The sequence below is a fragment of the Solanum lycopersicum genome, chromosome 10, assembly GCF_036512215.1.
Source record: "Solanum lycopersicum chromosome 10, SLM_r2.1".
Lineage (NCBI taxonomy): Eukaryota > Viridiplantae > Streptophyta > Magnoliopsida > Solanales > Solanaceae > Solanum > Solanum lycopersicum.
In genome coordinates, this window is record NC_090809.1 from 57508406 (window position 1) to 57530316 (window position 21911).

A 21911-nucleotide genomic window follows, 5' to 3' on the forward strand; every position below is an offset into this window, starting at 1 on the left:
TAAAGGACACCCTCTTATCATAATGTCACTCTCAAGGATCAAAATTTTCAAAAAAAATGTTAAATTCTTTACATTTTTTTTCTGTTGACTTTGTTATATTTTAATGTATTTTTTTTGTATGGTTGAAATCCGTTTTTGTTTTTAGGTAACAGTTATCCTTTTTGATATAAAGGTTTAAAATAACAATTAACTTAGAGTAAGTTTTATTAGTTACGTAAATAAAGAATTATAATTTGATTATATAAATATTTTTTAAATTTTTTTTAAAAAATCGATTGGACTTACATTGCTCTGTCAATGGTCGTGGGGCAACACTGTCAGATCAGAAAAAGAAAGAGTAGCTTTCAACTATCAATTATTTCAATCAAATATTTTATTTATAGTAAATATTAATATATTTTTATCGATCACTGACAACTTTCATTTATTTTTTATATCTATAGTAACTTATATTATAAGAATAAAATCGCCAATATGAGTTGTGATAAAGTAGCGGACTATTATATTTTAATTAGAAGGGTCAGATTTAAATTTTTAATGTAAAAAAAAGTTCTGCTGAAAGCATCATTTCCATATGAATCATGCAGTGGCGTAGCTAGAAATTTCACAAAGAATATCTAAGAACCGTATAGGTAGAAAAAAAAATTGACGATGGATGGAGTAAAATTTTGAAAACAAACTACTTGACATTAACAATTATTTTTTTAATTAAAAATATACTAAATTTTTTAAAATCAATCCACATAAAATTTAGCTTGAATTTTTATATTTATTTAATAAGAAGTGAATGAAAAAGAAAAAAGAGAAAATTCAGTTTATAATAAAATCACTTTTATACTTCAAGATTTCACCAATCTTTGGTGACTTAACAACAAGATATGAGAAATAAAGAGCAAAAGTAAACGAGATTTTTCTAAAATGAAATTCTATATAGAGCCTTTTTCACTTTTAACATCTTTATAAAAAAAATAGAATTTGCTTCTTAAATTTAAATTAAATAATTACTTTTTAATTTTATTTAAAATTTTAGTGAAAAGAAAAAATGATCAAAATTTATTGTTTTCCATGCTTTTTTTTTTGTTATTCTAAATTCTAATGGATAATATGAGATTTGAATTGTTGAAAAAATAAAATATTTAGTAACTATTATTAGGTCTCTAATTAAGATTTTTTAATAGATAATATTAATTTTAAATTATTAAAAACACAAGTAATTTATTAACTAAATGTAACTATAATTAGAAATTAATTAGGAGCTTTTTAAAAATGTAAAAATAAATACAGCAACTGGGATTTAAATTCGTGCGTGTGCACACTTGTAACACTTCTCGTTGGACTAAGATACCGCTGGGCTGAGAATCTTTAGTGTACTTTGAGAGTGTTCAAAATATCTTATTTTATTATTTAAAATATATATTAATTCATATATATGATGTAATTTTTTAACGAAAGGTGCTCAATATAATATATCTTTGCCCCTGAAATCATGCCATGTATAATTTAAATTTGATCAAAATTTTAATATAAACTTTAGACACCGAATCAAAGAATCCAGCTGCCAAAAACTGTCTAATGAGCACACTCTCAAATAATGGAGTATATATTATGAATGGCTACACATGGACTCAATAAGTACTTTTTTAAGTCCACTTATCAAATTGCTATTGTCCGTTCATTTTGTTTTACGTGTCTTAATTTAATTGAGCAAGAAATTTAATTAATAATATATAAAAAATAAATTAAAAGTGTATATGAATGATTTAAAAAATTTTGTGGTCAGTGTCCAGGTGTCGCCTTATGGCTACGAATTCAATTAAAATCGATATTTTTAACGCAAAATATTAATGAATTTTGAGAAAAATATTTAAAAAATTACAATATTATAATTTGTTTGTTTTCTTTTTTTCAAAAAAAAAAATTGTTTGAAAAAATAATAATTTTTTTCATATTTTAATGTCTCTTTAATTCTGATATATCACGTGCTATTATAACCATAAGAGTATATAATATTTTAGTTCAATCTATGCGCTTTTAATTTAAGATTATAATTTTAAAAATTCTTTTATTTTTTAAAAATTTATAACAAGTCAATATCAAACAAATAAGTTAAAATGCAAAATATTAAATCCATAAAATTGAAATTCTAAATTTATCTATGCTCGTAGTGTGTTTAAACAAACTAGCTACGCTATAAGTTCTAATCATTGTTTATCTCATGTTTAAACAAGATCTAAGCTTCATGTTCGTTTTGAAATAATATTAAGTTTGGCTTCTTTTTCAAAACTAGGGGAAAAATTGTGTGAAATCAAATTTTCGTCGTGATGTAATAATTCGTAATTAATTGAGAAATTTTATATAAAATTAATGTTCTGTCAACATATAATAATTTTTGTAATTAAGTGAATTTAAGTATAAAATAATTTTGTGATTAGTTTTGCGTATACTATTAATAATCAGACTTTTAAAAAAGAAACCAAGCTTTATACGACTTTACAAGCTTGTAATCAATTAACTACATGAAGCTTAAACTAATACACCTATTAATTTTCCTGATTAAATGTATTAATAATTATTCAAACTTAATAGTAAATTTTATTTTATATTTAAAAAGATGAGATTTAAAAATTATATTAATCTTTTTTTTTAATCTTAAATTCCTAAGAGAATACATTTATTTTGGAAGGATAGGAGTAATTAATAATGCCTTTTTATTATAAGAGAATCACCACTAAATGTCCAAAGATGAATAATTTATTGATGTATTATTACTTTGTGGATTTTAATTAATGATTTGATTGATTGTTGATGAATGATTTAAATATTCCCAAATTTGCTTATTACATTTATTTTGTCCTTTTTAAAAAAATTAAGTGAGGTTGTTATCAATCAGAGATAATTTTAAGCTAAAGGTTTTTTATTATTTTTTATCAATTTAATAAAAGAAAATAATATTTTTAAATCTCATATATGTAAAAATGAAAATCTGTACATAAATTAAAAATAAGTTTGTAATAACTGTAAAATCAAATCTTGCAAAATTTTAGACTATTAGTTTTTGGTTTATTAATTTCTATGAAAAAATTTAAAAATTAAGTTGTGAATTATTAACATTTCCTTTGTCTAAATGCATAATAAAAGGACAAAATTATTCTAGCGTGGGAATCTTTTTCTTTTTCTTTTTGAATTATGACAAATAATGATATTAATTAGATGTTTTTTTTGTCAAAAATTCCATTATCGAACGTTGTAAAATACTTCTTCGTTAATGGTTGGACCCACATTTATATTTTCAAAATGCTTGGAAGATAATGTTTTTTTTAATTGAGTTAAACATGTGTAAAAAGTAAAAATTTAATAATAAATTTGAATTTAAGATTCTCGTAATTTTCCGATCTTTTGATACAATTCATCTTGACATCTCGATCTCAATCACTCCATGTTAAACACATATAAAAAAAATAAGAAAATAAATAATTAATAAAAAAACTCACTTATTTTTGTCAAATTAAACGTTTTTCCACCTTATGTGTTCTCTCATTTTCGAATAATAAATTACCTTGAAAAACTATGATCATTACTTTATTATTCTTTGGCATCTTTTTTTCTTTCTTTATTATGACATCTTTTTTTTTTATTCTAAGCTATGTTCAAACACAATGTCCCACTTGAGTCTTTTATCGCATATTTTTATTTTATTCTCCATGTTTAGTCCATTACTTAATTATCATCATTAGTATTATTTTATGTGGTAACCTTCCTTTTCTTTATTAAATTAAGCAATAATTATATCATGATGGAATCAAAGCAATCAAATTATAATTAACAATTGAGTATAAAATATTAAATCAAATAAAGAAAAAGATTCACCAACTAATAGAATCCAGGACAACCTTTTTTTTCTCTTTTTTCTTATTTTAATTAATATTTTAAGATGCACCAAACTAATATATATTTCCTCTCAAAAGAATATTCATATTAATTTATTAATAATTCTTTTAAAATTTCTACATCACGTTTTTTAAAACAAATAGGAGTTTCATAGTAATAATTTGCACCGTTTTACCTAAAGTCAAAGTTTTCTTAAAGTGATTTTACGATTTGATTTACATTTTATGAATATTATATTTAATTATTTTTTTCGTTATAAATCATTTATAACAATTTGGTATCTAGTACCAATTAATCTCATTAATTTAAATTCACAAATAATCTAACAAATGAAGCAAAATTTTTATATTTGGGTAGCTTTGATTAATGTCTACAAGTGAGTATATGTTTCTCAAAGCACCAAATTAAAGAGTTGAACTATAGATAAGTATTTTAAAATTAGGGATATAAAATGAGGCGTTTACTTAAACACAAAATGAGGAATAGGTTCAAAATGATATTTTAATATAATAAAATAATACAATAGCATAAAATTATCAAAAAAATTACATAGGATGGCAAACATTCCTATGTAATTAGTTAATAAGGGTATAGTTTAATTTATTTACTGTCAATAAATACAGTTTTAATTTTTTTGCCATAATTAATGGGACCCACTATCTATTTGTATATAGAATAAAAATAGTCAATTAAAGATTTTTATATAATTTTATTCAAAATCAAATTTATCTCTCTTATTCTCATTCCATATCTTTTCCTAAAATTACTCTTCCCTTCTAATTTGAATTTGCATTGGAAAAATTTTGACCTTCTCCCTCCGATGTTCTTCCACTTTTCTTAGGTAACCGCCAAATTCATGGCTTTTAATATTTTTTTTTCTTGATTTCTTCTACAACAATTGTATATGTAGTATGATTGTTAGTTTTTTCATATTTTTTTAAAAAATCTTTATTACTTATCAGATTACAAGTCTTTCAAAATTAGAATAGATGATTTCTATCCATGTATGAGGATTACGAGAGGTATGTCATTGCATGTCAATGTTGTTGATAATCCACCTTCGTTTCAATTGGGTTAACTCAGGATTCTGGGTTAATATCGGGTCTATGGCAAAACATAAACAAGTTTAAGTTGAACAATCTATTGAAGAATTGAGATCCATGAAAAAAAATGATCCATTGGCAATTCATAAAGTCATCAACAACGAGAAATCTAGCGGCATTAAGATTGTTGAAGGTGGAAGGAAGTAAGAGAAAAGTCATAAACAATTGATTCAGAAAAGATTGAATCTGTCTCATCAGAATTGGACAAATCTGAAGAATATCGGGAACATTAGGTAGTGTAATTTATATACAAATTACGAAGTTATGTATATAGTGGTTTGCATATTAAGTTAATATATACAAAGTATTATGAAACAGTTCTTAATTGTATATTCTATTAGTTGTATACCAATTACTAAAGTTAGGTATATATAATGGGTTGTATATTAAGGTAACATATACAAAGTCTTATGAGGCAATAGCTATTTGTATACAATTATTTAATTTTATATAAATTTGTTAAAATCACTCTATAATATTATAATACATTATACAAATTCGTCGATATATACAAAAAATTATGAACATAATAAAATATTGTATATATAAACTTTACGCCCTCAAATATAGAAACATATTTCAAACTTACTATATATACAATTAACAAATCAATATTATATACAATCAGTTTAATCATTAATATATTTTTTTTAAAAAAACAAAAACATGAAATCACAGATGCACATATATAACTATAATATATATATCAAAATTATTGTACATTATACAAATTCCTAGAATTATACAAAAGAAAAAATAGGAACATAATAAAATATTGTATACAAACAGATTACCAAAAAAAATTAAAAGAATATATGATGGTCATATACAGTTTAAAACACAAAATCAATTACACACAAATATTGTATAAAAATTATATACAATTTCGCAAATATATACAATATAATCAATTTATATATAAATATAGGCCAAAGTCATATGCGGCTACTCAAACTTGTTCCGATTATTCATTTAGACACCTCAACTAGACGTACTACCTATTGAACACTTCAACCATTCTGAATTTGAACCATTTGAACATTTTTTTGAGAATAAACAAAAAATAGAGAATGTGTGAAATACACTCGCGCTGACATGTCAATTTGACCAATCAAATATTGACATGTGTTATTTTTTAATCCAAAAAATTATTTAAACATTATATTATAAAGTAAAAAAAATAAAAATTATTTTAAAGTAAAAAAAATGAAAAAAAGAAAAGAGAGAAAAACCTAAACACCCACTTCCCTGCCTTCAACTGGAACAAAACATACATTTCCTCTAACTCCATTAATGGTGACCCCCCCCCCTCCCTGTACAGTTATCTTTAACTCGACAATTTTTTTTCATCAGCTTTTTTATTAATTATAACTTTTTACTCCATCTCGTTTTTTAGGTAGAGAAAGATGGGGAAAAGAATCTCTTCGAAAAATTTATAAATGAAACAAAATGCTAAGATGAAACCACTAGAATGGTGGGGGAAGAAGATAACCATTGATACTAAGAATTTTGAAATCATTAGAATGATGGGGGAAGAAGATAACCACTGGTGTATGGGTATGGGGGATGGGGTGGGGTGGTGGAGTTGATAGAAATAGGGAAGAAGAAGAAGACAACTATTCTTCTTCTCTTTTATTAATTTTTTTTAAAAATTAACTTAGGGGTATAAATTAAGAGAAAAAGAAAAGAAAAATATTATTTTTAATAAATTAACGCGCTCAAGGAAAGTGAATTACACGTTTTTTGCCATGTCAGCATTTTGTGTCTAATAGGAATGACTTTTGAACAAATAAAGTGTTCAATTGACACAAGGATTAGTTGAGGTGTCTAAATGAATTATGCGGACAACTTTGAGTGGCTGGAGATGACTTAGGCCTATAAATATATCTATGTGTGTGTTTATGTGTTTCATAGATTTATCTAAAAAAAATAAAAAATATTTGATTTTGAACTGATATTGTCTTTCTATAGCTTTAGAATTCTTTTTTCGGAGAAATATTTGATTTTGAATGTTTTGCTTCAATCATGGGATTATGTGAATTTATTGTTATCATCTCTTTGTGCTACTGTTACCATTTATTGAAAAATAATTTTTTTTATATTTAATTAAAAAAAACGTTTTATACAAATTTAGAATCACCTAACAAACTAAACTATACCCATGGAATGTAATTTCATAACATTCGTTTGCTATATATGAAATTTTCCCATTTTAAATTACATCAATTCTAACATCTTTTAACTTCAATATAATAAAAAGAATCATAGTTCTTAAATTATATCACTATTTAACTATGCAACCTACCTCCTCAAAAGAAAATAATCCATAAACATTGTTAGTAACATTGCTTCTTCATGAATAAAAATACTTTTACATAGCAAAATAATAAAATATTATATTCAAAAACATAATAATCAATTCAAGAAAATACACATTTTTTGTTTCACTTGTTTCCATTAATTCTATTACTTTATAAATCTCTTATTTTCTTTGATGTATTCGAGCTGCATATTAATGTAACCGAGTTAGTATTTGATGTATCCGAGCCAATATTTAATGTATCTGACCTACATATTATGTATCATAACTAGTTTTTATTGTATTTGAACTACATATTAATGTGTGCGAGACAATATTTAATATATTATGAGCTACATATTAATGTATATGAGCTTCAATTATTGTATTCAATTTTTTAATTTTTAAGGAATTAATATAATTATAACTTATTAAAAATATATTATAATATCATATTAAAACTATTAAAAATTAATATAATTTACACATAATCTATATTAATTGAAGAGATAAAATCCAACTATATGTTTTGAGTTTTACTTTTAAAACACTAATTTTAGGTACTTGATTCACATAAATCTGGTACCAATATATATGTTCCATTCTACCTAGTCTATTGCCCATAGTCTATGCTGAGGCTGGATCCAAAATGACAGAAAAGATTGAATTCGAAATTTCAAAATGACAAAAAATTAGGGATAAAATAAAAAAGGCTAGTGTTTAATTATAGATATTTAAATATTTTTGGTAAATATTATTTTGATGAAAATTTGAGTAAAATTTTATTATGTGTTTGGTCATAATATTTAGAAAATATATTTTACTTTTTTTAAAAATAAATATGCTCATAAGTTTTAAAAATTATGAAAATTAATCGTAGGTTTGTATTACATAGCAAAAATAGAAACGTCGACGTAACAAGATTCATGACTTCCGCAACAAGTCGAATGAATATTCTTTGTAACAAATAACAAGTAGTGTCCATGACACTGGGACAATGTGATAGTTCGGAGTGAGTGCAACAAGCATCATTTCATACTTCGTAAAGTAGACGAAATACATGACTTTATTATCCTAAACTAATTGTTCATCCTTTCATCAACAACCTTATCATCACTTTTATATTTACATAGGGCTCGTTTGACCATGCGATATGGTGTCATGATATGGCATCATAATATGGAATAATTAGATGAAATTGAAGTTATGTTTAGACATGCGATATTAAATTTTTGTGTTGTATACTTTTTCATAAGCATAAGAATCACATAAGTTGTAAAACTATTAAAATAGTCTCAATTGTTTATCCAATCTTACCAAATAGATAAAAATTTACAAAATCACATAATAAATTACTACACAACTATTTGTTATCCATTTAAGTAACTATTTCGTTTAACTTTAATGCATCAACCTTTAATTCAATAAAAATATAAATTAAATATAAACTGTAGTATACTAGTCTTTAATACATCCTCCCACATAGTACGCACAATTCCTTCACATTGAATTGATATTTCTCGATCATATGACCGAAAAGACGAACCAACAATGTTACTTTGAGTTGTAATAAATACAAAATGGTAGAAGTAATAAATTAGGTGTTAGAGTAAATAAAGAGAACAAATTTATTAGTCAATAATCGGTTAATTGAGTTAAAGAAACTATATGTTGGTGAGAGTAATAAATTTTATGTCAGTGAGAATAATAAATTTACAAAAGTAATGATGTCATTATAAATTTTATTTACATATGAAATAAATTATTAGTAGATATAAATATGAAGTTATTTAATTAACAAAATATAAACGTGTGGATCAATTTTCGTATTAAAAGTATCTCAAATCATGATATAAAATTCTCATATCATGATTTTTAGAGAATATAAAATCACATCACATGATATGAAATCAACTTAAAATCATATATTCAAATATTAATTACATCTCATAGTTTTATACTGTGATATAATATCTCATAATTAAACACTTTCTTAATATTTTACTTATCATTATTTTGATGTTTACGAAAAAAATATGTAATAAGGTGTCCACTTTATTTTAGATGAAGGCACAGAAACCTTCTTATTACTTGGGTTCCTCTCATTTTGTGAACCTTACTTTTTTTTTAAAAATAATTATTTTAACCAGAAAATTTGGTCAAAATTTGACTAAAGATAATTTTTAATGTAATTTTATTCTAAAAAATATTTTTATTCTTTTAATTTATATATCTTTTAACTAAAAAATAGAAAACAAATTATTTTATTTTAAAATTAAAAATTATAATTTTTAATTTTTTAATCAAATTATGACCAAATTTCTTGGTCATTTAGCCTTTTTTTTTTTTATAAATTCCAAATTCTTTTGCCGTTTTGGAATTTTGTCTCAATTTTCATTTTCTTTTTTAAAATATTGTATTTTAGTGCCACGTAAAAAGGTAAGAAAAAGGTAAATCTTGTAGACGCAAGCCAAAGCGTTTATTTTGTAAGTACCAAAAAAACGTGCAAATGCATAGGGTTAATATGGTACATTCACATAACCAAGGACCATTTGGTCATAAAAAAATATAAAATTTGAAAAAATAAATAAATATATACTAGTACTAAGTTTTGTTTCCAAAATGATTTTTTTTATATGGAAAGTGAAGTTATATATTTAGGTATCAATCTCAACTATTTTATTTTTATAAAACATAAAAATTAAATCTCCAACACAATTTTTAACAAAAATTTATGCCAAAATATAAATTTCAAAATCTAATCCCGCAAAATATTACAAAAATACTTATTCGTGTCCAAAGAATAGCTAAAAAAGATCCAATCTTGGGTGTGGGGGTTTTTGTGGGGGTGGGGGTGGGTGGGGGGAGATGGGGAAGTTTCCAACATGTTGTGAAATTTCTACTCTGTATTGGGACAGCAAAACAGAGTAGTTTTCGGGAAAGATCCAATCTTGGGTGGGGGTAGGGTGTGGGGGGGCTATGGGGTAGTATAATATAAATAGATACAAAATAACAATTATTTTCCTGAAAACTATCATTATTAAATATTTTTCAGGTTCTTCTAAACCTGGGTTTTGTTCATATTAAAGTGAAAAGAGAAGTGGGAAAAAAGCAAAAAAGTAATAAACTTTACTCAGATTTTAGCTCTCTGAGAGACAGTTATTGGTTAGTTCTTAGTCTTTTTCTGTTTCTTTTTGGGTTCAAGTTGTTATGATGAATAAACTCACGTTTACATATTCTAAACGTATACGTTGTGTATTTGCATTTTAGACATTTTGTGAGGTTTCTTGATTATCTGGTTAATGACTTACCATATTTTTGTTGTTTTGCTGGATACCATCAAGTTTATTTTGTTGAAAATTTCTGGTTCTTGGAGTTTGGGGGTGAAAAAAAAGGAATCTTTTGGTTCTTGGGAGTAGCTGCTTTTTTTTTTGGCAGTTATGGGATTTCTGAAATGAGTTTGAAGTTTTGAGCTTTGTTGTTTTCTTTGTGTATCTGAAGTTTGTTTGGGAGGAGGTCTTTCTAGGTTGTTTTAGACCCCATCTGTGGGATTACGCTGGGTTTGTTGTTGTTGTACTTTGTGAATCTGAAAACCCCTTTTATACCTGCAATACCTTATATTCACAGTTCTTGTAGAAAATTGTTATAAGTTGTCTTTTATTGCTGTGTCAACTAACTTGAATATAGCATTTTGGATTTGATAATAATTGGAGCTTCCTTTCGTAATCGTGCAGAAAGGGAGCTAAGGAGAAGTTGAGTGCTGCTTGTCAAAGATTTGAACTTTTTTGAATTTTTGAACTGTAAGCTAGATAAAAGTGCAATCTTTTGGAATTGTTTGGTTTCTGGGATCTTTCTGAACAAGAACATCAGGACCTTCAAGACTGAAAAGGGAAAGTTTTCGCGACTTTGGATTGATAGAGTTTCGCCTGAGGGAAGCTGTTAGTAGGTAGAAAAGATGGATAGGGTGTCGAGGATTCTTTTTAGTGTTCTGACAGAACCGCAACGAGGAGGACAGTCTTTCATCACGTCGATTAAGATTGCTGTTTTACCGATTGCGAAAGTGTTTACACTATGCTTCTTGGGATTTTTGATGGCCTCCAAGTATGTCAATATTCTTCCAGCAAATGGACGGAAGCTTTTAAATGGGGTCAGTACTTTTTTATATGATAAGTCTTGTTTAAGAATAATCTCCACTGACTGTTCATTGTTCAATCCTGAAATAGGAATTAGCTTGATGGAGTCCTCAAATATCTTTCTGATAGATGTTATGAAGTTATCAATTTCAATTTTTCTTAATATGGATTGTAACATAATCATCAATTCAGTTTTACGTGAGATGCGACATGTTTGCAGTCCCTAATGGCAAAAGTAGTAAGATTTAGCTTTTGTGTATCTCTAATAGATACTATGACATGGTTTCATGCAGTTGGTGTTTTCACTTTTGCTGCCATGCTTGATATTCTCTCAACTTGGACAAGCCATTACGTATGAGAAATTGCTTCAGTGGTAAGGATTACATTTGATTTGTGCTTATTTTGTACTGCAGTGCCCATTCTATACTATTTTCAACTGATGTTCTTCACTGTATCAGGTGGTTCATCCCTGTTAACATTGTTTTGGCCACCATATTTGGTTCTATTATTGGTTTAATTGTTGCTACGATAGTCCGTCCGCCATACCCTTATTTCAAGTTTACCATTATACAGATTGGCATTGGTAAGTGTTCCATTTATAGCTAGCTTCATAGTTATGAATCACTTATTTTCTGAAGTCTGTTTGATTTTCTATACAATGCAAATTACAGTATCTTAAACAGTGAAACTTCTCTATGTAGCGGTATGAGTTGACTTAACTTGATAGGTGGAATATAAGTTGAATTATTCAGTTAGTTCTTGAATGTTTCCTTATTACAACAACTGTGGCTGCTACACATCACACGTGGCATTGTTAAAACATGCCAAACATGGAGTATCTTATTGTGTTTAGCACGACTGATAGCTTATTTATCACTTTGAATTCTACATGAAAGCGCATTTTAACTCTTAAATATTTATTCTATTTAATGACTTGGCATCTGGAGTCCACTGCCAGATTCGTTAGCTCATGTTTTTTCCATTTCTGTGTTATGCAGGGAACATAGGAAATGTTCCACTTGTTCTGATAGCTGCGTTATGTCGTGACCCATCAAATCCTTTTGGTGACTCTGAGATATGTGCGCGAGATGGAAATGCATACATCTCTTTTGGACAGTGGGTATGTAAGAGTTCAGAGTTAATGTTTTCGTATTCAATGTCAACCGTTTAGATTAATATAATTTTTTAGCACTTTGTATGTTTTACCGCTACTGTTTGTTTTTGCATTGGCCCAACTTAAAATTCTGATTTTGCCTTACTGCTTGACCAGCCAATGGTAATTCCTTTCCACTCTGGTTTTTCTGTTTTAAACCCCCATCCTCTCGCCTCCTGACTAAAAAAATAAAAAGCGCACCTTTGCATGGAAATCCGGCACCTAATACAGAATTTTACATGAAACTTGAAAATGTAGAGAGGTATCTGCTAACCTCTTTGAACTTCAAAAATTGCTTTAGCTAATAAAAGTACTATTTGATAAATGTGTGTAGGTTGGTGCAATTATCCTCTACACCTTTGTATTCCAAATGCTCTCACCTCCTCCTGAAGGTTCCTTCGATGTTGAAGATGCAAACCTTCCTATCAAGGTTCCTAACAAAGAAAGATTACCGAGTCATCCATCAGGTAGTTCTGCAGAGCAAGTTCCATTACTTGCAACAAATGTTGCACCAGCCGACTCTAGTAGTTCAAATAAAGAAAAGGTGAGAGACGTTCTATGCTTAGATTATTTGCGTCTTTACTCATAGTTTGAGGTGTCATGAGGTAGAAATAGTAATCCCTTTAATAGTATTCTAATACTGGTGTTTGACTGTTCATCACTTTGCTTACAGGTTAAACAGTTCTTTAAATTTCTCTATGAGACACTGAAGCTCAAGCAACTTATTCAACCTCCCATTATAGCTTCTGTAAGTTCAATAATCTTGGGATGGATCCATATATGCAGTTTCATTGACCTGCGTGCTCTATCTTATAAATGCTACACTGAGATAAATTATATAATGAATCATCTCTCTCCTTTATCCTGTGGTTTTTTAGTACGCAAACTTCCATTCAGACTATTTTGTCAACTGATGTTATGTCACGTGCTTGAGAAGGCTTTATATTTCATTTTAGGCAATGCTTTCTCGCGGGATTTTAAGGAATATAAGAGATATTATGACCTTATCTGAACTATGATTCTTACTCCTTTGTCAATCAAACTCATTACATATGTCTTTCCCGAGTTGATATATTAAGACTTTCCTTTGAATTGCCAACCTGCTGATGTGTTAATCGCGTACGTGTATACGGTTGCTGTGGACATTTATTCGAGTAATTTTGAGATATCAAGAGCAAAATACTCTGCATAAATGTTTCAACTGTTCTTCAACCTATTAAAAAAAACTGTTCTTCTGATTAAAAGACTTGAGTTGTGGGATATTTTTGGGGGCCAAGGAGAAGGTGGCATGCATAGTTCACTTATATAGCTGTCTATTAGAGCACTTTTTTTAGTAGATTGTCAATTAGAACAACTATTGTGACAGTTGCTAAATTGTGTGTTCTCTCAACAGATCATAGCGATTATCATAGGATGTGTGCCGGTCCTGAAACGCCTCATCTTTACTTCTGATGCTCCACTTTACTTCTTCACTGACAGCTGTTTAATTCTTGGGTAAGTTTTATTCCATTGTGGAATAAGTTAAAGATCAACATAAATGCCATTCAGCATATGTAAAATATTATCCTTTCCAGTTACTGAAATAGATGAGACATGTCACCTAATGGTCCTGCAGCACGCCGCCTTAAATTGCAGTGGTGGAGCCAGGATTTTTACTCGGGGGTTCAGAATCTGAAGAAGTAAATATACGAACTAGTCGAAGAGGGTTTGATATCTACTATATAAAAAATGATTTTAATCATGAATAAATGGTATAATTTTTGCGAAGGGGGTTCATCTGAACTCCTGACTACAGGCTGGCTCCACCCTGCTTAAGAGTCTGCCTTTAGATTTCTTATGTCAGTACATGATACATATTCCTTTTGTGATAGCGTACATCAGCATTTATTGCTAAAGAATTGGATTCGCGTATCTGCTTTTATTTATTTCTGTTGTAATAGAATATTTTGACTTGGCTGAATTGACATATGCAATAATACTATTCTTCCAGTCTACTGGTGGAAATGTTTTCATATGTAAATGTTGATTAAATGTTGTCCTATTTCTTGTTATCAGGGATGCCATGATTCCCTGCATATTGTTGGCCTTAGGAGGCAATCTCGTTGACGGTAAGTAACAATTCTTTGTCTTCCTTTGAACTTTATTTTTCGTCATTTTTTTGTGGTAAATCTTGTTATTCACTGAGTATGTTTAATTCGTAGGTGCTCCCATTTACTGCCTTGATATTTGAATCTCTGCAGGGCCAGGACCTGGAAGTTCAAAAATTGGTCTTAAGACAACTGTTGCGATTGTGTTTGCACGGTTGTGTTTGGTTCCTCCAACTGGACTCAGTATTGTCATGTTAGCTGATAAGCTTGGCTTCCTTCCTGCTGATGATAAAATGTTCAGATTCGTTCTTCTTCTTCAGTATTCAATGCCCACATCCATACTTGCTGGTAAAATACCTTCCATAACATGTCAGACATACGACTTCCAATGGGAAATGACTCTGCCATAGACACATTTTCATCTTTTACTTTATCCTCTCTGTATTTGAAATGTGCTGTTTTGATAAAAATTTTACGCTGGACAGGTGCGGTTGCCAACTTGAGAGGGTGTGGGAAGGAGGCAGCTTCAATCTTGTTTTGGGTTCATATATTTGCTGTGATCTCTATGGCTGGATGGATCATCCTCTACCTCAACATACTCTTTTAAGTTGTTAGGATCAATACTGTTGCTACAGAGAAGGTAAAAACGAGATATCGGATGGGAAGCTTTTTATTCTTGTCGAAAAGCTGATCATTGTTTGTAATCAGAGGGAGAGGAGATGTATCGATTATACGTAGGAATTGTATATCTACTACATCTATCTGTTCTTGGTTTCTTCTATTATATACCAAGCTTATGCTACTTTGAAACTGGCTTATGTCAAAGGAGCATTTGGTGAAAGACAAAAGATGAGAGGCTTTATGTTCATGTGAATAAGAATAAGTAAATGGGATTGTTTGTGGCACTTTTAAGCAGAATACAACTTCTTCTGAGTTATCAGAAAAATCAATACCTCCTTAAAAGAATGTCAAAAATCACGTTGATGATTGATGAGATGGGTGAATTTCATATAAGATTTAGATAATTCTTCTTCTCTTGAGCTATCTTTTGAAATGTGAGTTAGGCCTAAGATCTAATTTGACATGGTATCAGAGGACTCATCTTACTCAATGTTGGGTTCTCCAAAAATTAAATTGTCCACGCATTAGATTCTTAAGTACAGGGTTCATTCAATGTTGGGTCCCGAAAAATCAAGCACCGAGCTTACTCAAAGTTGGGGTCTCTAAAAATTATATTGTTCACACATCAAGTGCTAAATACGGGACGACAAAAATTTCACATAGGTGATTAATGAGATAGTGAACTGTTTAATGGTTCAAACACTAACTTCTTATTATTTGAAACGAATAAAATAATCCTACAAAAATCTCTACTTTATTTTCAAAAATCTCTTACATATATTATAATAAACCTATCGGTAGATTTGACATAAAACTTTTTTTTAGGAGTTGTAATGAGCAATAAAAACAATTTTTTTCAAAGTTAATTAACTATCTAAAACTTTAATATGCATAATTAAAAAGAAAATCTCTTTTTTAATGGAATAGTTAAGATTACGTAATTAATAACTTTAAAATGCTTCATAGTGTCAACTTAAAAGGAGGAAAGTTAGTTAGAGACGTTATACGCACATTCTTTTTCTTCACTATTTGATCCAAATCCCATTTTTGACTTTTTTTTTCTTCCAAATATTTCTTCAAGTTTTTTGACAAATTTGAAGAAATGGCTTACAGAAGGAAGCAGGGGATCAGCCGATCCTCCACTTTTCAGGAAGAAAGCATTTTCCGTTCACCGGCGGAACCGAAACAGGGGATCTCTAGATCCTCCACATTTCATCATGAAACTGCTACTTCCCGTTCCCCCGGAGATCCTTTTTCTTCCTCTTCCTCTTCTTCCTCTTCGTCTCTCGCTGCTCAAGCCATTAGAGCCTCAGTCGCTCATAATCGTCGTGCTTCTCAGGTCCTTCATAATCACTTTTTTTTTTTTTTCAAAATGTTTGATACGATTCACGAATAATGTTTAACAATTGAAGCAAATTTGCCTGATTTTTTGAAATCGTGTTTGATAAATTTTGAGGTAGCAATTGATTAATTGTATATTGATGGATCAAAATCAGGATGCTCTTTCGAATGGATATAGTGAAAATGAGGCAAATGGATTTTGGGGAGTTTTAGCAAGGAAAGGCAAAGACATTCTTGAAGAAAGTCAGGTGATTATTTTAGCCCTACTTTTTTCTTCCCCCTTTCGAGGGGCGGAGCTACGTGGTGTGAAGGGGTTCAATTGAATCTCCGAAATTAAATTGTGTAAATATAAACTCTTTTATGTATATATACAAATTGTTAAATTCCCTTGACATAAGTGTTAGGTGTGACATTCTTGCTTCTTCAAAAAGAACGAATACTCAGAATTTCTGGCTTCGACTCCTTTCGTGAGAATATGCAAGGAAAAGCATATATGAAACTTAGTGTTTTGGTTCATGAGCTTCCTATCTAATCATCCTCTTCAAAATCATCATGTTCTATTGCTCGGATTCTCAAAAAGATTTACCGCACTAATACAAGCATTTTTGGAGGATGAGACACGAAAACAATATCATTCATGAAGAGTCAGAGCAATATAGATTTTAGGTTATGAGTATTGAAGTTGATTTTCACCAGAATAGTATATGGTTTCTCTGTTTTTCTCTTATCAGATACATGCTCTGCATCAACATAATTATTTTTTCTTGAATTTCAGGAAGGACGTACAATTCTTGAGACGTCGCAAGATCATGTCTCCAACGGACGTAACCCATGGCAGATGCAAACAACTCGGCCACAAACACAAACTGTTCATGAAGATCAATTAAAAGCTTCTCGCGACGTAAGGTGGCAACTTGTGTGATGATATATGATGTCGTCCTTGTAACATTAATCAGTGGCATAGCTACATTTACCCAATGATGGTCACTTGAAGACCCTTCGTTGAAAAAGTTAAAAACAACTTATTAGAGATATATACTAAAGTTTTGAATATCCTTAGCGTAATTTCTAGCTTTGTCACTGACATTAAGGATGTGAAAATATTATATGTACAACGAAAGATTGAAATTTTGTTGGTAATATTTCCTTGCTGGTGATCAAATGCATTGTTGTCCTGTTTTTTTGGTTTCAGGTGGCAATGGCAACTGCAGCAAAAGCGAAACTGCTACTACGAGAGTTAAAGACAGTTAAAGCTGATCTTGCTTTCGCGAAGCAACGTAGCTCTCAGCTGGAAGAAGAAAATAAAATGCTTCGAGAGGCTCGTGAGAAGGGAGACAACCCTGCAGATGATGACATGGTACTTCTTTTTTCAACTATTACTACTAATTTTGTTCTGATTTCATCTTCGTAAACCTCCATTTTATCGTACAAGTTCTCTACTGTGATAACTGCACTAGCAATCTTGAATTCAGCCTGTTAAAACATAGAGTTAGACGCACGTAAAACTATCACCTTTCCGCGAATTTCATACCTCAACTATCACTCCCTTTGTATTAAAACTCACCTGAATGCAGACTTCATACCCTTCCGTGAGTTTCATCTTTTTCACGAGGTTCATACCTCAACTATCACTCTCTTTGTATTAAAACTCACCTAGATGTAGAGTTGGTCTACCCGTGCCTGTTGTTTATAGAGAACAAATATTTGGCCAACTCAACATCAATGTGTGTTTTAATACAAAAAGAGTGCTAGTTTACGTAGGTTTAGAAAACAATGAATAGTTGAAGTATGAGACTCGCAAAAAAGTGATATTTTTTAGGTGTGTTTCTGACCATCATGTCAAAAACAAGAACATAATAGAGATTAAGTTAGGGACTTGTTTAGGTACATTATGTGAACAAACAACATAAAGTAGGACTTGCATCAAGGGGGTTCGTTATCTACTGTACATACATTCCGATCAATTAATCATGTTTCTTTGTTTTGGTGCAATATTTCAGATACGGCTACAACTCGAGACACTATTAGCAGAGAAGGCTCGTCTAGCACACGAGAATTCAGTATACGCTCGTGAGAATCTCATCTTAAGGGAGATTGTTGAGTACCATCAACTAACAATGCAAGATGTTGTGTATTTAGATGAAGGATTTGAAGAAGTAACAGAAGTTTCACCAATACCTGCTGTTTCAAGAATGCTCTCTGTTTCACCTCCATTATCACCTAAATCAATTCATCATTCATCACCATCAAGAAACTCATCATTCACAAATTTAACAACTCTTGGTTCACAACAAGTAAATACAAATGAAGAAATATCAACAACTACTTCTTCAAAGGGGAAAGATTTGACAAGAAAATGATGATCTAACTATGTTGCTCCTCCAAGTGCCAATCATGTTTTTTTTCTCTTTCATCCTTAATATTTTGTCCAAGTATTATTTCTTTCTTGTCCTTTGTATTTGGTCGATTTTTGACACATCTATTAAGAAAATCATTTAATACTAAAGCAACCGATATTTCACTATCAAAAGTGTGATACATATCTTCTGTTGATAGGGCATCTTCATACCCTTGGATCTAGAAATGATACGTTGAAAGAATCTGTTAGGTAAAACTTCTTTAAAAAAAATTTAAGAAAATTATATATTTAATGTCCCTTGATGATTTTTCTAATTCTCATTATTGGTTTCTCATTATTGGTTGGTAAAATATAATGAATTTTTTTAATAATATACAAGGATATAATGGGTTGTTACTTGGCTATATTTGTCAAATAGTCAATATATAAATATGTTATTTAATTTGGTTTCAGTTTGTATCTATCTTTTTTGACTGTGTATAAATAGACACTTAAATTTAATATAAAATTAAATAAATTTAACACATTTGTCTTATGTTGCATCCTACATGAAAACTTGTGTTTAATGTCATGTAGGACGTGTATGTCTACTTCTTCAATTTTATACAAATTTAAGTGTTTACTTGTGTACACTCAAAATTAGAAGGACATAAATATTATAAAGTTAAGTTAAAAGACATATTTCTGTATTATACCTAAATTTTATATCGTGAAATCAAATTAATTTGACATAATTTAATAATAATGAAACCAACGAGCACAAACATTAATTCTGCGAAGGCCAATGCCCCACTTGTTGTACAATAGAATAGTAATTTACTATTTATTTCATATGCTCATTAGTTTTATTGTATTTTGTATAATATAATGAATAAACATGACCCTTAACTTGGTTTCAACGGATAACTATGTCTTTCAATTTTGAGTATGCATAATTAGACCCTTAAATTTGTATAAAATTGAATAAGTACACGCTCATGTTCTACATGACATAATAAAATAGGACACAAAAGTTTCATGTAGGGTGTCATGTAGAACAAATGTGTCTATTTGTTCAAGTTTATACAAGTTTAAGTGCCTACTTGTGCACACCTAAAATGAAAAATCATAATAGTCAATTAACGTCATGTTAAGGATCATGTTTATGTATTACACTTATTTGTATTATTCGAAAGCTCCTACCTATGTTATATCTCTTAGTAACTATGAGAATGTTAGTAGGCAAGTGAGTGATGTCTTATCTTTCAGTAAGATATGTTGATGCATTGTATCTGTTGCCCGATTCTCATATTTTACCGATGATAGTAAAATTTGTATGGTAATTGACCTATTATACAACCTTTGTTATTCCTCGTTATTGGCACATTAGTTGGTTATGGTTATTGTTCCTCTTTTTGATATGTTATATTAAGTTTCTTTCTTATTTTTTTATATACTCTTTAGTATTATTTTATTAGCTTCTTTGATGTATGTTATTTAAGTTTAATTTTTTTTTAAAAATAGTGATAAAGTCGAAATGCAACATGTTGTTCTCCTATCAAACATCTAAGATCAATTTTAGGTTTAGGCTTTAATTAAGACTAGGCAATCCATCTAAGATATTGAAAATCTTTTTAACTATATAAGGAATTAAATAACCTAACATTACTCAAATGGAAATGCCTAACTTATAATTCATTTTCCACCAACTATTAACTTATGTCGTTACAAAAAAACTAATAAACCCATTAATTTTCCACCAACCACATGAATATTTTTTTTTAAATATTTTACACTTTAGACCAACTTGTAAAGATGGAACTATAACTTATATTTAGCCATGATGACTTTCATTTTTATTTATATTATGCAAAGATAAAAAAATTATATGATTGTTCTTATCTGTTTTAATATTGATGAATAAAGTTATCTAGTAATGTATAAAAAAAAGTCTTTCTGTTCATTTTAGTTTTTTTATTTTAAAAAAAATAATATTTTTTTTAATTAGCATTTAAATTTTAACTTTTCACATGATCATTAGATTAAATGATATTTAATATATTTTGACATAACTTTAATTTATGATCTTAACATTGAATTTTTTTTTTTAGTTTCTTAAACTTCATACCATATCAAGGTGTGCATAAATTAATTCGTTCACAATGATCGTAAAAGTTCAAATAAAAAAAAAACTTTTGTGAAGATATTTTAAATTCGTTTTTCCATTCAATATCAATATCCTCATTATAGACCAACTAAATTTGATTTATGAATTAACATCGTTGTTGGGAGGTCATAATCACTCATTTTGAAGAAAAAAAGGAAGCACTTTATTTGATAATTACGTGTTTGACAATTCAATAAAGTGCTTTTAACCGGAGGTAAAATCAAGTTTTTGTTGGTAGAAAGAAACTAAAAATTTTTACTTCTTAAAAAAAAGTAGAATAAAAAAAAATATTTCTCTCAAGACTAAAATATCTCTCTTTTGTACATATATATATATATATATATAAGAATTTTTATTTTTATTTTATATAATAAATTTTATATTTTATTTTACATTTATATATTATTATTTTATATTTACATATTATTTTACGTTTAATTTTATAGAATTTGAACAAAAACAATAACAATTTTTTTTGCAAGGTTAAAAAAGTTAACAATTAAAGATTTCAATCCCTCCCGAAAAAGTACTATAGTATAAATTTGAATTTGTACATATTTTAACATGATAAAAATAAAAGTTCAATTATTTTTTTATAATAAATATTTAAAATAATTTCTTCCTATAAAATAGTCTTAATATTAAAGTACATTAATAGTTATCCGATTTTGTAATTTTACTTTCAAAACTACTTTTTTATAAAATTAATCAAATGCAATTTTATCAAAAATATTTTTCAAACGAATAATCAAATATAAGTTTATTTTAAAAAAATATATTT

General features: G+C 28.6%; 2 protein-coding genes across 2 annotated transcripts; both read left to right on the forward strand.

Annotated features, from left to right (window-relative positions):
• Nucleotides 1–10206: 10206 nt before the first annotated feature.
• Nucleotides 10207–15568, forward strand: LOC101257817 (protein PIN-LIKES 6). Its single transcript, XM_004248972.5, has 11 exons — nucleotides 10207–10455; nucleotides 11025–11437; nucleotides 11717–11796; nucleotides 11882–12006; nucleotides 12422–12543; nucleotides 12911–13120; nucleotides 13250–13324; nucleotides 13970–14070; nucleotides 14632–14684; nucleotides 14817–15011; nucleotides 15149–15568. The coding sequence occupies exons 2-11, from the start codon at nucleotides 11246–11248 to the stop codon at nucleotides 15268–15270; spliced, it is 1275 nt and encodes a 424-aa protein (XP_004249020.1). The 5' UTR covers nucleotides 10207–10455; nucleotides 11025–11245; the 3' UTR covers nucleotides 15271–15568.
• Nucleotides 15569–16293: 725 nt separating this feature from the next.
• LOC101258800 (uncharacterized) lies at nucleotides 16294–19155 on the forward strand. The gene is made up of 5 exons (XM_004248976.5): nucleotides 16294–16623; nucleotides 16781–16873; nucleotides 17401–17526; nucleotides 17818–17982; nucleotides 18626–19155. Exons 1-5 carry the CDS (start codon nucleotides 16387–16389, stop codon nucleotides 18983–18985), a joined length of 981 nt encoding a protein of 326 aa, XP_004249024.1. The 5' UTR covers nucleotides 16294–16386; the 3' UTR covers nucleotides 18986–19155.
• Nucleotides 19156–21911: the final 2756 nt, after the last annotated feature.